Source organism: Schistocerca nitens, chromosome 3 (genome assembly GCF_023898315.1).
Source record: "Schistocerca nitens isolate TAMUIC-IGC-003100 chromosome 3, iqSchNite1.1, whole genome shotgun sequence".
NCBI classification, from domain to species: domain Eukaryota; kingdom Metazoa; phylum Arthropoda; class Insecta; order Orthoptera; family Acrididae; genus Schistocerca; species Schistocerca nitens.
Window position 1 is genome coordinate 182771540 of NC_064616.1, and position 15534 is coordinate 182787073.

General features: G+C 39.5%; 1 protein-coding gene across 1 annotated transcript in view; it reads left to right on the top strand.

The window, feature by feature from the left end:
* The window catches only part of LOC126248126 (serine/arginine repetitive matrix protein 1-like), a 348458-nt gene that overhangs the window by 311587 nt on the left and 21337 nt on the right, over positions 1-15534 (top strand). Inside the window, exons 4-5 of the mRNA XM_049948812.1 lie at positions 4646-4870; positions 12294-12427. Coding sequence (XP_049804769.1) covers positions 4646-4870; positions 12294-12427 — 359 coding nt within the window. The remainder of the gene's footprint in view (positions 1-4645; positions 4871-12293; positions 12428-15534) is intronic.

Consider the following 15534-nt stretch of genomic DNA (forward strand, 5'->3'; position numbering starts at 1 on the left):
AAAGCCTTTATGCTGAGACTGCTGAACCTCCGCTGTCCAGTCGGCGAGCAGTCCATCTGAGTCGTTATGCTAGCCACCTGTCTTCCATGCCTGCTAATCCAGCCCATGACTTTTTTTTTTTCAACGCCTCTTTTGATGTAGGGTATGCAGGCCGACCTTCCTCCCTTCTACCACCGGGAGTCTGCTTCCGTCAGCTGCTCCATTCTCTTTCCTTCCGCTTGCCTAAAACCTTCTTGACAACTTGGGGTACAGCACCGCCTTGGCTCCGTCCCCGGATCTGCCTGCTCCGTGACCTTTGTCAATTTCGCAAGGATGGTATCCCTTCACTTGTTTATCGTCGGGAATTTGTTGCTCTATGTGCACAAATGAAGGAAGCCACATTTATTTACACTGATGGCTCGAAAACCTCGTTAGGTGTAGGAAGTGCCTATATTGTTGGCGACACCTCAAATAGATTTCGGCTTCCCCACCAGTGTTCGGTTTATACTGCGGAGCTTTACGCTGTTTTCCAGGCTGTCCACTACATCCGCCGCCATCAGCGGATACAGTATGTTATCTGTTCAGATTCTCTCAGCTCTCTCCTCAGTCTCCAAGCTCTCTACCCTATCCACCCTCTGGTCCACCGGATTCAGGACTGTCTGTGCTTGCTCCACCTGGGGGGCGTCTCGGTGGCATTCCTCCGGCTCCCGGGACACGTTGGTATCTGTGGAAATGAGGCGGCCAATATAGCGGCCAAGGCTGCAGTCTCTCTTCTTCGGCCAGCTATTCGATCGATTCCCTTCGCCAATCTATGGAGCGTTTTATGTCGTCGTGTTGTTCTTTTATGGCACGCACATTGGTCGACACTTCCCCATAATAAATTGCGGGACGTGAAAGCTCTTCCCTGTGCTTGGACATCTTCCTCCCGAACGCGTCGTCGGGAGGAGGTAATTTTAACTAGACTCCGGATAGGGCACTGTCTTTTTAGTCATCGACATCTTTTAAGCGGCGATCCTCCCCCACTCTGTCCCCCCACTGCTCTCAGCTGTGGACGGTAAGACACCTTTTAATTGAGTGCCCCTATTTTACTCCGTTACGCACCCGTCTACGGCTGTCGCCTGATATATCGTCCATTTTAGCACATGACATGCGCTCGGCCGATCGCGTTCTTGAGTTTATTAGTGCCAGTGAAATGACGTCAGTCATTTGAAGCTTTTATTGGGGACAACCAACCCCTTTCTGTAGTGGATTTTTAAGCCTTCCTTCTGATTTTAGTTTCTCCAATTGTTTGAGTTTCGTTCCCATTTCTGCTGGTTTCCATTTTCGGTTTTTACTGTTTCCTAACTCACGGACCGGGCGCTAATGACCATAGCAGTTTTGCGCCCCTAAAAAAAAAAAAAAAAAAAAAAAAAAAAAATAATAAAAAAAATAAAAAAAACAAAATCACTGTCCAGTGCACTGCAGAGGCTGTGTTTGTGCTGCTGCCATATCATCCCCCCCCCCCCCCCCCCCCCAAGTGACACTGTCTGACACTCGATGACCAGGAACCGGAGCCACCACGGCAATGTCACACTAAGCCTCCTGTCTTATCTCCAGCATCATGAGATACCTTGAAAGTCAAAGATGGATTCACACACCATGCCAGGAGCCAACCAATGATGGTATCATCAATGGAAGGACTGGTGAGGCTGTTTATGACAACAATAGAACTCTAAACATGCTGCAGTGACATGAATGTTTTTACAGTGATGATTTAGCAACTATTTACACATTTAGTCAAACAAAAGTGACACAAGTTCCTGGAGTGGGACTAACTGGCACAACAATTGGAAGATCTGAGGAGAAATCAAAGAATGGAGCAAAGCCTTTCTCATGTTTGCATTAGTGACACGAAAAGCAATAAAGTGTTCCTGCAGACACTTCTTGTAAGACACCCAGTCTTTTGATGCATCAGCGTAAGAAAGATGGAGTGGCAGGCATGCCAAGGGATGGAAGCATGCATAAGCAATGTGAGCAACAAGTTCGTGATAGCAACAGTAAGAGCCTCTTGCAGCTCAAAGAGGGATTGGAGCACATCCTCCATGGACACAAGAACTGAAGGAACAACCAAATAGACTGAGCAAGCAGAGGTGAGCACCACACTTGTCACCAATTGTATCACTCTGTAAGGCACAATCAACAGCATGCTCGCAATGAACCACAAAGTTTATTCTTTTTCCAGATACAAGAAAACAACAGCTGAGAACATAGAGACAAATATACACTCTATCAAGGTACTGATATATGCAGTTGCTGACAATAAGTGTGTGAACACTGTATGCGGATGAGTATCTGCTGCACTTTGCTTACAAAGAGGAGGGCTCTGCTAGATGGTGTGGTAGATGTTGTGTGTCTGCACAAGTTATGGTGTTCACCACATGTGGCCTCTGGGGCTGGCCCATGCAGATGCTGCTGGTGGAATATTTGAACTGTCGCTGTGAACCAGCATCCTGGTGCTGCGGCAGATATCAGAGTGTCATGTACAGGGCTATAACACTTAACATTGTACCACATGTTCGGTTTTCTTCCCATTACAATAACATATGGAGAGTGAGTTGAATGACTGCTTAAACAGCTCTGTGCATGCTGTGGTTAATGTACTTGAGCCTGCATAGTCGCTTGATCAGTGATATTCATAGGGGCTAAAGAATATCTATAGTCTCTTCTGTTAATACTGGTTCTTGAAATTATGTAAACAGGCTTTTCACATAACTCTCATTCTTGAAATTTTATATCTAGACTTTTGTGAGATAATTTTCATCTGTCTTCATTTAAATACCACAGTGGATTTTTCAGCATTTCCTTGATGCTTATCTGTGAGTGAAACAAATCTGTGACCAGTTTGGCATTAGCCATTCATTCTGATGGAGAGATGGTTGGTTCTCATATCGACATTAAAAGCTGTACAGTGATTGGGTCAGAGATGTTAGATGACATGGCTGTTTTCAAAGGTGGTTGTGCCTCTAATGGTAAAGGACAAGTCTCTGACAGGACTGGAGTGGACAGTGCTGGATTGGTGGATTATGTAGGTATTGCACCTTTCTCTTCCACAGGGATAGAACTGCTGTGGCTGGAGGTTGGAAGTGGGAGTGACATAGGGATGGACTAAGGTCCTGTGTAGATTGGGTGGGTGATGGAATACTACAGTAGGAGGAGTGGGAAGGATCTTGTTTAGGATATGCCTCATTTTTGGACATGATGATAATAATCAAAGCCCTGGTCAAGAATATGGTTCAGTTGTTCCAGTCCCAGGTGACACTAGGTGATGAGGACAGCACTCCTTTGTTGTAGTTGATTCTTGAGGGTGGTGGGAGGATTAGGGATATGTAGAAATATGGAACAGGAAATCTAGGTTGTACCTGTCTGTGGTGGCCCTTGTGATACCTTCAGCATAGTTGGCATTGTGATTCTTGTAGTTGCAGGTACACCATCCAGGGGTAGCCTTGCTGGAGGGGAGCAATTTTTTGGTGTGGATGGGGTGACAGATGAAATATCTGTCCAATCAACCCAGTTCCTATTCCAGTTCTATCACAGGCTTATCCTGTCCCACCAGAGGTAGCACCACCTGTGAAAGCAGCAATATCACCTACCATCTCTGCTGCAATCACTGTACAGCTTGTTATGTTGGTATTAGAATCAGCCAGCTGTCCACCACAATGAATGGACACTGCCAAACTGTCATGAAGAACAATGTTGACCACACAGCAGCACAAGATATAATTGAGCACATCATGCTCAAGATCAGTGGCTGCTTCACAATGCAGGCCATCTGGATCATTTCCTCCAGCATCAGCTTTTCTCAACAAAGAAGAAGTGTCATGTACAGGGCTATAACACTCAGCATTGTACCACATGTTCGGTTTTCTTCCCATTACAATAACATATGGAGAGTGATGTACTTGCAGCACATCCTTTCCTCCTGTAACCCTCTTGGCCTCAGTATCCAATAATCCACTGTCCCCACACCCACCACCAAACAGCTTCATCTTCCCCTGTCTAGCCTCCATTTGCTAATCCACTCCTTCATATTACCTTCATTGTGTGCTACACCATACCAGATCCAGTACCCATGTATCAGTTATTCAACCCGTGCCCCTGCCACCCCTCCTTCCCGCAGTCCTAGCCAGCAAACCTGCTGCATCCCTCCAAACCTCTAGCTATCCATCTCCAACCTGTCTCCCTGCCTCCCACCTCTCTCCCCCTCTACCCACACAACATGATAAAACTCCCATCCAACAATAGCACACCTGCTGAAATGGAGTCTCAACATTGAGAGTCCAGCTCACACACACACACACACACACACACACACACACACACACACACACAGAGAGAGAGAGAGAGAGAGAGAGAGAGAGAGAGAGAGAGAGAGAGAGAGAGAGAGAGAGAGATATTCTGCCTCTAGCTTGGCAAAGGATTACTCCCAAATAGTTTGTTTATCTTGTAAGTCCTTATAAAAAATATAAATATTAAATGAATATTTTAAATATATTATCAATATATGATATTTTTTTATAATTTGTTTAGTTTACTGCACCTTTTTTAATACAAGCCTGAAACAAATTTGTCAGTTTAAGACAAAATGTTAAGTATTACATAAACAAAAATAAATTCTTTCTTTTGGCAGGTGCAGGAAGGGGAATCAACAGAACCACCAGTTAATGGAAGTACACGCTCACCTCTAACAGGCATCCCTCAGATCGACTACATCCATGATCCAAACCTTCCCCGTGAACTCAATGGCTATAATTTAACAGACTACCCATTCTATGACCGTGTGCCAGATGAACTGGACTTCAAATGTGATGGTTTACATGATGGTTTCTATGCTAGTGTTCCTCATAAATGCCAGGTAATTTATCATATTTATAATAAAAGTACACATTTTCCCCATTTTCTAATATCATGTTTCACCTTGGCTGCCAATAGCTGCAAATGAAACAAATTTTTAGTGTTTAACTTAATTATTTCTGAATGTAAATGAATCATCTGCAGAGGGAGGGCCCCTTATGTTCAGCATGACAATAAAAATAAGTAAGCGATTAAATAGTCATCTGTAGTAACCAAGTAATACACCAAACTGATCCAAGAAACGCAAATATGGTTGTATTCTTAAACCTCTGAACAATAATAGAAATAAGCCTGTCATCACTCCACATGTGACAGGACAAAAGAATTATACAGAAGGTGCAACATAAGGTTGTGCTGTGTGCATGCTCCATACAGGCAGCCTCTAGTTGCCAGCCCACGCTGATACCTTTGACCGTACACAAGCGTGATGACACTACACTTGGCCCACACACACTCACACACAAGTAGCAGGATGCAACACATCTAATTAACTATGTTAAGTAGCAACTAATTTGTAGTTTCTGAGTACCCAAATCTTGTGGACTGTTTAGCACAGAGCCTGTAAACCACGAGCATGTGTGACAAGTTCAAACTGTATACTAGTGTGGTATTTAATTCCAGATCTCTTTCTATCATTGGAAGTGTAATAACATTTAGGTAATCTGAGCATGCCTCACAGATCAAGGCAAAGCTTCAACTTCCCACTAGTTTGCAAACTCCACAGCTTTGAAGCTTTAAAGTGGTCCTTGAGATATGATTGGATAGTACAAATAGTAACATATTGTTGTAGACGTGTGAATCTACTTTTTAGTTGTACCGGGTGATCAGAAAGTCAGTATAAATTTGAAAACTGAATAAATCATGGAATAATGTAGATAGAGAGGTACAAATTGACAAACATGCTTGGAATGACATGGGGTTTTATTAAAACAAAAAAAATACAAAAGTTCAAAAAACGTCGGACAGATGGAGCTTCATCTGATCAGAATAGCAATAATTAGGATGACAAAGTAAGACAAAGCAAAGATGATGTTCCTTACAGGAAATGCTCAATATGTCCACCATCATTTCTCAACAATAGCTGTAGTTGAGGAATAATGTTGTGGACAGCACTGTAAAGCATGTCCGGAGTTATGGTGAGGCATTGTTGGCGTCGGATGTTGTCTTTCAGCATCCCTAGAGATGTCAGTCGATCATGATACACTTGCGACTTCAGGTAACCCCAAAGCCAATAATCGCACGGACTGAGGTCTGGGGACCTGGGAGGCCAAGCATGATGAAAGTGGCTGCTGAGCACACGATCATCACCAAGCGACGCGCGCAAATGATCTTTCACGTGTCTAGCGATATGGGGTGGTTCTGATAAAACCCCATGTCATTCCAAGCGTCTGTGTCAATTTTTACCCCTCTATCTACATTATTCTGTGGTTTATTAAGTTTTCAAATTTATACTGACTTTTTGATCACCTGGTACTTACACACTTTATGCAATCAGGCACAGTGGGCCACACACAACTACAAGGCTGCTCTTCCACCGGATTCTACTTCCTGCTTTCCATCACCACTCACCCTCTATGCCAATCTGCAGCAAGTCCTTTTGGATTCCATCTCCCCTTCATTTCTTTCATCTGTCTAATAGTCTTCTTGTGCAGCTGTGGCTGGTGTAGTCTTTCTGGTGCACAGAGCTGTTTAGTCTTCTGGAATTTCTTCCACAGTCCAGATCTTCTTGTGTAGTTGGTAAATTCTCTTGTGGAGCCTCTCTCCACCACCTTGAATTCCTTTTGCCAGTACTCCATCTTTTCCTGGATATTGGTCTTCTTTAGCTCCATTATGTGGTTCTTTATTTCCTCCAGTGTAGGTGGTGTATAATCTAAATCCACCATGTCAGGAGGTTGAAATTCAAACAGATCTTTAGGTTCATCACAGTTGAGCAGCTCCCTGAAGTATTGTTTCCATCTCTCAGCAATGTTGAACTCATTGGTGAGTATGGTTCCATAACTATCCTTGACAAATTTTGACATGTCTGTTTACTTTGTTAATGGGCAAAAATGTCATCCCCTCAACATCTTTGAGGCTGTGGAAAATTTGAACTCACTGCTCTACCCCTCCCTCCCAGCAACACTACTCCTGTGATAAAATTTGAGTGAGTCTGTGGTATGTGAATAGTATGCAGGTAAATTAAAGATTTGCTTTGGCCCATATGATATGCTCAGATGACTCAATTTATAGATATGTAATTAAACACATACTTTTATTTAATTACATTTTTTTTATATTTAAGGATTTGTCAAGAGGAAGGAAGTTTAATATTTATTTAAAAACATTACTGTGTTGATAAGGTGCTTAATTTCTGTAGTTAGATTATCAAACAGTGTAATAGCCACAATTCCCGAGTGTGGTGTAGTGGTCAGTGTCATGGCTGGCATTCTGCGAGTCACTGGTTCAAATCGGACCACAAACAAATGTTTGTTATCTCATATTTATTATTTATGGGAAGTTCTTGAAATAACTTGTTTGTAATGTTGGTCTGGAATATTTGAAGGTTGTATAAATACAAGCTTTCCCAACTAGTCAGTGTTTATGTAAATAACTGTATTCTCCATCCAGGAGATCAGTTCTGTTCTGACTGTGCACTGGTGTTGTTAATCAATGTGCTCTCAGTGGTAAGAATTGTATTTCATTAACAACTGAGCTTTTGGATTTGGACTTTAGTGTGATTATTACATGACATTTCACTTCAGACCATCTGTATCACTGTGGCCCCAATTAGGTAGCACAAAACCTGTTGCCTACATGGACAGGAATCATAAGACAAGGAGTACATCTTTTATGTCATCCATATATTCATGCAATGGGGTCCTTGCCATCATTAAGTCAACTGAACTTCACACATCCATCATATTTCTTTAGAGATGCTGCTCAAGACCTGACAAAATGGCTGAAAGATTTCAACTGAGTTGTCAAATTCAACAGGAGGGATGAAATAATGTGTTTTGTAAATATTTATTTCTACTTGAATGACATGGCCTAGCAGCAGCTCAAGAGCAATGAAGACAAGCTCAATAGCTTGGACAAATTCTAGGCTGAACTGAAGAAAATATTTGGTGACAAGCAGCAGCAAATCCACTTAGCATAAGCTCTATTTAAGAACAGGGCCCAACATTATGGGGAAGTGACACAATCATACCTACAAAATGTTTTGATCCTGTGCCACATCATGAATCTGAACAGGACAGAAGCCAACAAAATCTCACACTTCTAGTGAAGGTGGTCACAACTGCAGAGGAATTAAAGTAGTGCCTGAAGCACAACACTATAGGTTTCACACCATTCTTTCTGCTACAGTAATGTGAAGCCTACAATTATGATAGTTCCTAAAATAAACTTTGTCAGTTTAATCATGATATTACAGAACAGTATTTCTGTTAATAATTCAGTGATGGCTTCTTTGAATTAAGGTGTTGCAGCAATCATCATTATTTGTGTTTTATAGCTCAAGTGCAACTCAGTAGCTGGGCTGACAGATTGCAGAATTCAAAAGTGATGACCTGAAAATCACAAATGGGAAATATGTCCATCTGACAGCAACATGTACTGCAAGAATAACTAACAGTGACAAAACACAGCCCCATCGAACTTGTCACTTTAACAGAATGTGTAATGAAGCAAATTACAGAAAGCAGGAAGATGGCCACATAACATCTACTGATTTCCATCTCATTTGGATAATTACTTAGTGGTGTATCATTTTTTGTCTTAGAGTGTATGATGACCACATTTTCTTATGTACCTCATCTTCATTTTCTTCATGTGGACAAACCTGTCAAGTTAACTTGTTGGCTCCATCTTTTTCTGTGAGAAGCTCTCATTTATTGCTACCTTTAATTTTATGTTGTTCAACTTTGTGTTAATGCTATTTATGTGCAGCTTCTCATATACTTTTTCTATTATGTTTACGTTCTTCTTGTAGTACTTTCTTTGATCTCTGGATTCTCTGGTGCAGGGGCAATCTACATGCCCAAACAATGCAAAGTGTTACAGTTGTAAGACACTGGACTAATATTTGGGAAGGCAACAGTTGAAATCCCCTTCCATCCCTCCAGATTTCAGATTTTTGTAATTTCTCTGAATGGCTTAAAATAAATGCTGGAATGGTTCCTTTAAATGGGTGTAGTCAGTTTTCTTTCCCATCCATTCCAAATACAAGCTTTTATTCCCTCTCTAATGACATCATTGTTGATAGGATAGGTCCTTATCCTTCCTTCCCTTCCCTTTTTACTCCATTCAAATATATTTCCAAGGGCCTTAAAGAGTATGATCGTTTAGGTTACACACTCCAGGAAAACCTTAAAATTTAGATCACTCAGGTGGTGTCACAGCCACATTGTTGCTGTAGAAAAAAAGTAAATAATGCTCAGTTGTATTTTCCTTCATTGGTCCATTAATGTTTCCTAGGTGTACTCAAGGGCACCCATACTGTAGTTAGTAGTGGGCATAGATCTGGAGGTATGGAGTATTTTTAATATGTTGGAAGATGAAAGTCTACTTGTAAGCAGCCATAAAAATGTTCCAGCTCCAATCCTGTTAAAAACCTCATAAACCCAATTTTTATATCATTTTCTTGAAAGAAAATCACCTGACTACGCTACATTTTTTTCCTCCCCTGAGAGCTAGGTGAGGGGTGGGGGGGTGGGGGGAAGAGGGTCTCCCTTGTTACTGGGTATGGGCACCCATGGATGTATGTAAAGTCAATGGATGAATGGTTAATTTTTTCAACAAAGGCCCATATCAATGCTCTTCCAAATAATGATTCTTGTACTGTAAAATTACTCATTACTACAAGAATGTTGCTCCAGAATATGATTCTATATTTTAGGTGTGAACAAAAATATGCATAATGTGAACAACTGTTTTCTTATTTGTGGAGCTTTCCTTCATTCATGTTTGAGTTAAGATGTGCCATATGCATGTCCCACTTCATGCTACTCTGAATCCTCTTGTCCTAGAATTTGGTTTCCTTACTGTTTACTGCAGGTTGGTTATTAATGGGGACACTTGGATATTATACATTTACATTTTGTGCACTGTGAAAGTATAGTGTTACTGTTTCATTGTTCCCAGAATGAAATTTTCACTCTGCAGTGGAGTGTGTGCTGATATGAAACTTCCTAGCAGATTAAAACTGTGTGCCAGACTGAGACTCGAACTCAGGACCATTGCCTTTTGTGGGCAAGTGCTCTACTGACTGAGCTACCCAAGCATGACCCACAGCCCATCCCCAGGGCTTAACTTCTTCCAGTGCCTCTTCTCCTACCTTCCAAACTTTGCAGAAGCTGTCCTGCAAATTTTGCAAGAATAACAGTCCTGGAAGAAAGGGTATTGCAGTGACATGGCTTAGCCAGAGCCTGGGGGACTTTCCCAGATTGAAATTTTCACTCTTCAGTGTAGTGTGTGCTGATATGAAACTTCTTGCAGAGTAAAACCGTGTGCTGAACTGAGACTCGAATTCGGGTCCTTTGCCTTTCATGGCCAAGTGCTCTACCGACTGAGCTACACAAGCACGAATCATGGCCCATCCTCACTGGCTGAGGCTAAGCCATGTCTCCCCAATGTCATTTCTTCCAGGAGTATTTGCTTTTCATGGACAAGTGCTCTACCAAATATGCTACCCAAGCATGACTTGTGGTTTAAGTAGTGGAAAAACATAACCTTACAACTGAAGTAATATTTTCAACCTCTGCTATAATGATCTATTGCAAATGTTCCTCCAGCAGCATTGTTTGTCACATCAGATCATTATCAGTTGATGTCAAGTTTCAGTGATATTTCTGAAGAATCACATACATGTATTATACTGCTCCTTCATTCTTGACAGTGAATTCATTTCTCACTGCAACAGCTACTAAAATATATCAGTTTTTCCTGTTGATAATTTGTCATTTGCCATTGTATGCCTATGCATCTTGCACAGTTCTTTTCTTGTATAGATTGCTTCACAGTGAAGTCACATTGTTATGACAACCAGAAAGTGTATATTTGATTTCTTTTGCTGCTGGTAGTTAAATAAAGGCCAAAACCAAGGAATGTAGAGGGGTAGAGGGGTAGGGGGCAGGGAGAATGAGGACAGAAGTACAAGATTTAATGTCTGTTTCAAGATGGGATCATTTCAGATGAAGATGAAGCTGTACTTGACAAAGATACTTGTGACAAAATTGCCTGTGAACGTTTCAAAGAAAACATTTTACCATTTATGTTGAGCAATTTACAGAAACAAAATAAGAGTTTATTACAATACATAGATGTGTACTTGAACTACACTTCTTCTGTGTGCAGATACAGCACTTTAACCACAAGAAAGAAGTAACTGTAGCCTTCAAGTCATCTCTAAACATTTTTAATTATTTAGCTAACAAAATGTTTGTTCTTGGGGATTAATTTAGGAAGAAAATGAGTGAAAGTGTTACTCACATGGCTATTTTGTTCTATAGGTCGTCTCAGATATCTAACACTGTATGCTACTTCTGTTAGGAGGCTTTATGCTTCCAGCAGAGACTGCAAGGTAAATTTTATTCCTGTTTTTCATTTTCACATATTGTCCATGCAGGTAATAAAGATGGAAAGAATGAAATTAACTGAGTGGGGAATGCTTTGCCTATCATTGGGGATTAAATTCATGAGTTTTTGTTTTGTGAAATCTAGAAAACATAGCTTTGTTAGCTTAGGTGAATGACTATCTGGTTTCCTGAAATTTAGTTCTGCTATCCTACAAAAGCACCTCATAAGGTAATCAGGAGCACAAGTTTGCAAAATGTGTTAACATTGTGTATTCATTTCAGCATTTGAACTTCTTAAGTAACTTATATGTTGATTCCATTGTAATTGTTTACCCGTTTCACAACCAAGCAATTAGTTTATTTATTAAATATGCTCATCACTCAAAGATCCAGTGATTTGTTCTATTTTAGATACGTGGTGTTATTGTGTTCACAATGTATGGTATATCAATAATTTTCTTAGCTTCTTAGAAGTTTTGTGAATAAAGCTGCTTAGATGGCTTAGGTATTTCTTATTTTAGAAAATCTTTTAAGCTACTGCCATCATCTGATCCTAACTCAGAACTTACCAATTGAATGATCTAGGCAGCTTTATTCACAAAATGTCTACAATGATCACAGACTTATTCAGGAAATTTATTTCCTTTAATAATAGTCTGAAAAGTTCGGAATAAGTGTATAAACTCATATTGTTTGATTTGTTTCCTATGGTATGAATAAAAGTAAACATATTTGTTGAGCCGTTTCCATCAACAATGAATTTAAATTGTTCTATGATTGTTTTATAAAGTTATCTGAAAGGTCTTATATCTTAATTTGTGAATGTAACACTTCAATTTTGGTGAAGTACACACAACTCTTTTATTTCAGGTTTATCATCACTGTCTCTTTGGCACAAGATATGATTTCCTTTGTGCAAATTATACTGCATTTGACCAAAAAACTTTCATATGTCATTTTGTATCAGAAGTTGACTGTGAAAATTCACCGAAGTACTTTAAAAGGTAAATGCTCATTTCAGATACCAGCAGAGTAGAATAAAATGTAATTAATGTTTTCAAATTTAAATTGTGTGACTAAAACGATATCCACAGATTTGAGAGGAGTCACAATGTCAGGGATTTATTTGCTAACCTTTGCTTCTCTCTCTTATTTATTTTTACAGAATTTTCAATTTCATCTCTACAAGGAGGGAGTCCTCCACTAAGTATAAATTTATTTAATTTATTATGTAGTAAGCCTTAGTGCTGTAGTCATAAGCATCACTATGCTATACTGCTTTCTTTCGATTTTTACGAGAAATGGTATCAGTCTACACAAATGCATGAAATGTTCTTTTAAGATTTCAAATTTTACCCATTGCTCAAAAAAACTACTTTATCTATACTAATCAATGCAGTGTCCTAATTACACTTCTGTGCAGTACTAATGTTTTATTCATAGCCCCCAACCATAATTAAAGTATGGGGTATATAGTGTTATACTACACCATTTTTAATGTTTTACGAGTGGAATGCTTTCAAAAGCTGGCTGAACAGATATGTCATTGCCGATGTCCCAGATGTAAAGTTAATGTTTTGTTTACCAAACAAAGGCTTTTATCTACATTTACATCTGTACTCCACTAACAACTGTGAAGTGCATGTCAGAGGGTAATCCCCACTGTATCAGTTACTAGTGCTTCTTCCCATTTCATTCACATATGGAATGCAGGAAGAATTATTGCTTCAATGCCACTATGCATACCGTAACTAATCCAGTCTTGATTTTGCATTCCATAGGGGAATGATATGCAGGGTTTGCAGTATATTCCTAGATTCTTCACTTAAATCTGGTTCACACTTGAGCAATATTCTGAGACTGACTGTGCAAATGTTTTGTAAGTAATCTCCTTTGTAAACTGATTGTGTTTTCCATTCACTGATGCCTTGTAGGATAATATTACGGAGTAACTCCTCACCTAGGGAAAAAGTACTCATTGCACAAAAGAAAGTAATTAGAATCATGTGTAAGGTTTGAACATACACATCCTTCAGGTGTCTCTGTAACCAGTTGGAAATTTTAACCACAGTCTCACAGTAAATTTATTCTTTTATGAAATTTATCGGCAATACATCTGAGTTTGAGAGCAACAGAAATATTCAGAAATACAACACTACAAGGAAAAATGATCTGCATTGCTCCTTAATGCATCCAACTTCGGCAAGAAAAGGGATGAATTATGCAACTATAGAACTCTTCAACAGTATACCCATTGAAATAAAATGTCTGACAGACAGTGTAAATGTTTTCAAACGGAGATTAAAGAAGTTTTCCTTAACAATCCTTTCTACATCATACAGGAAACCTTGAGTAGAAATAATTATTTTGAGGTCACAGATACTCGTGTGGTGCACAAATGTACTCCACCACTTTTTTTATAAAAAATATGTTTCTTCTCTATTTTATTATTTTATTTGATTTTTATGTCCTTTGCAATGCATGAGTAAATTCATGACTAATACTTTTGAGGGAATTAAACATTTAATTTTTTAAACGAAAAATGGGTTTTTGTCACTCCACCCATTTATTACCCAAAACATGCTATATTATACAATAAGTAATTAAATTAATCAAAATAACTTTAATGAAGAATAATACACAAGAAAGTAATCACAGTAGATACATACAATAAGAAATCATGTGCAATTCTTACGAACAACGCTAGTTGTCGAATATTCAACACACACCCATTCATTACATTTTGCACACACTCTTCATTTTGATTTATTTCTTGATCTACCAAATATTTTAAAACGTCCTTTGTCCTCTTCTTTTTAGTTCCGCTATTTCCACTTTTTCTTCAGAGTCCTCTCCTAACAACACCAGTCCTCAAATTTTTAATTGTCTGCGTATCAAGCACTGTTTCATGTGTTCATGAATCTGCGCTTTCACCATTTGCCAATTAATTTCATTAAGGAAATCAGCTCATTTCACTTTGATGTAATTTTTGTTTGCTGAATAAATACATTGGGCATTGATAGCAATGATATTTAAAATATTGTAAAAATTTGCTGTTGGCTCGCTTGTATATCCTTCGCACAGATCAGAATCATAATTGGAAGGCTCATCCCTCTGCAGTTCTTCCTCTAGCCATTGCATCCAAATCCTTTCTTCAGAAGTAAGATGTGCCATTATACCTAGATAATAATGATAAATTAAAGCTACAATAGCGAACCAAACATTTCAAATGTAATGCAAATTAAAATTTTTACTTACCATATAAAACATGTGCTGGTACTCAGATACTCGTGTGGAGTACACATGTGCACCAAAAACAACAGGGAACAATCAAGACTTTCCTGTGAGAAGATCCATGCAGGACGGCACATGCCACTTACTGTAGGTACAAGCTAGAACAAGAATGCCAAACCCTGAGAATTTCAGCCCTGCCACTCTTCCCAACAATAAGAAAATAATGTTTAGAACGACAATGAAGTACATTTGTACTCCACGTGAGTGACCAAGGGTTAGTAGCAGTCTAATAAAAATTCCATTGTTTCATCATTACAATACCAAATATTGGGCCTGAATATTATCACAGAAGTAATTCAGTGGGCAATTTTCTTGGCAAGAAAACCCTAAATACACACATCAAAAAAAGTTTTGCACCACATCAGTTCCGAGAGTTCTGGAAAATGTACAGAAAATTGAAATACAGATTAACATAAACATCATTTCTGCCCTTTTTGTTGCTCATGAAAACCACACATTGCATGTTGTACCACCATACAGCGAGACCTTCAGAGGTGGTAGTCCAGACTGCTGTACACACCGGTACCTCTAATACCAAGTAGCATTTCCTCTTGCATTGATGCATGCCTGTATTTCTCGTGGCATACTATCCACAAGTTCATCAAGGCACTGTTGGTCCAGATTGTCCCTCTCCTCAATGGTGATTTGGCATCCCTCAGATTCTTTGGTGGGTCACGTCATCCATAAACAGCCCTTTTCAATCTATCCCAGGCATGTTTGATAGGGTTCATGTCTGGAGAACATGCTGACCACTCCAGTCAAGTGATTTCATTATCCAGAAGGAAGTCATTCACAAGATGTGCATGATAGGGGTGTG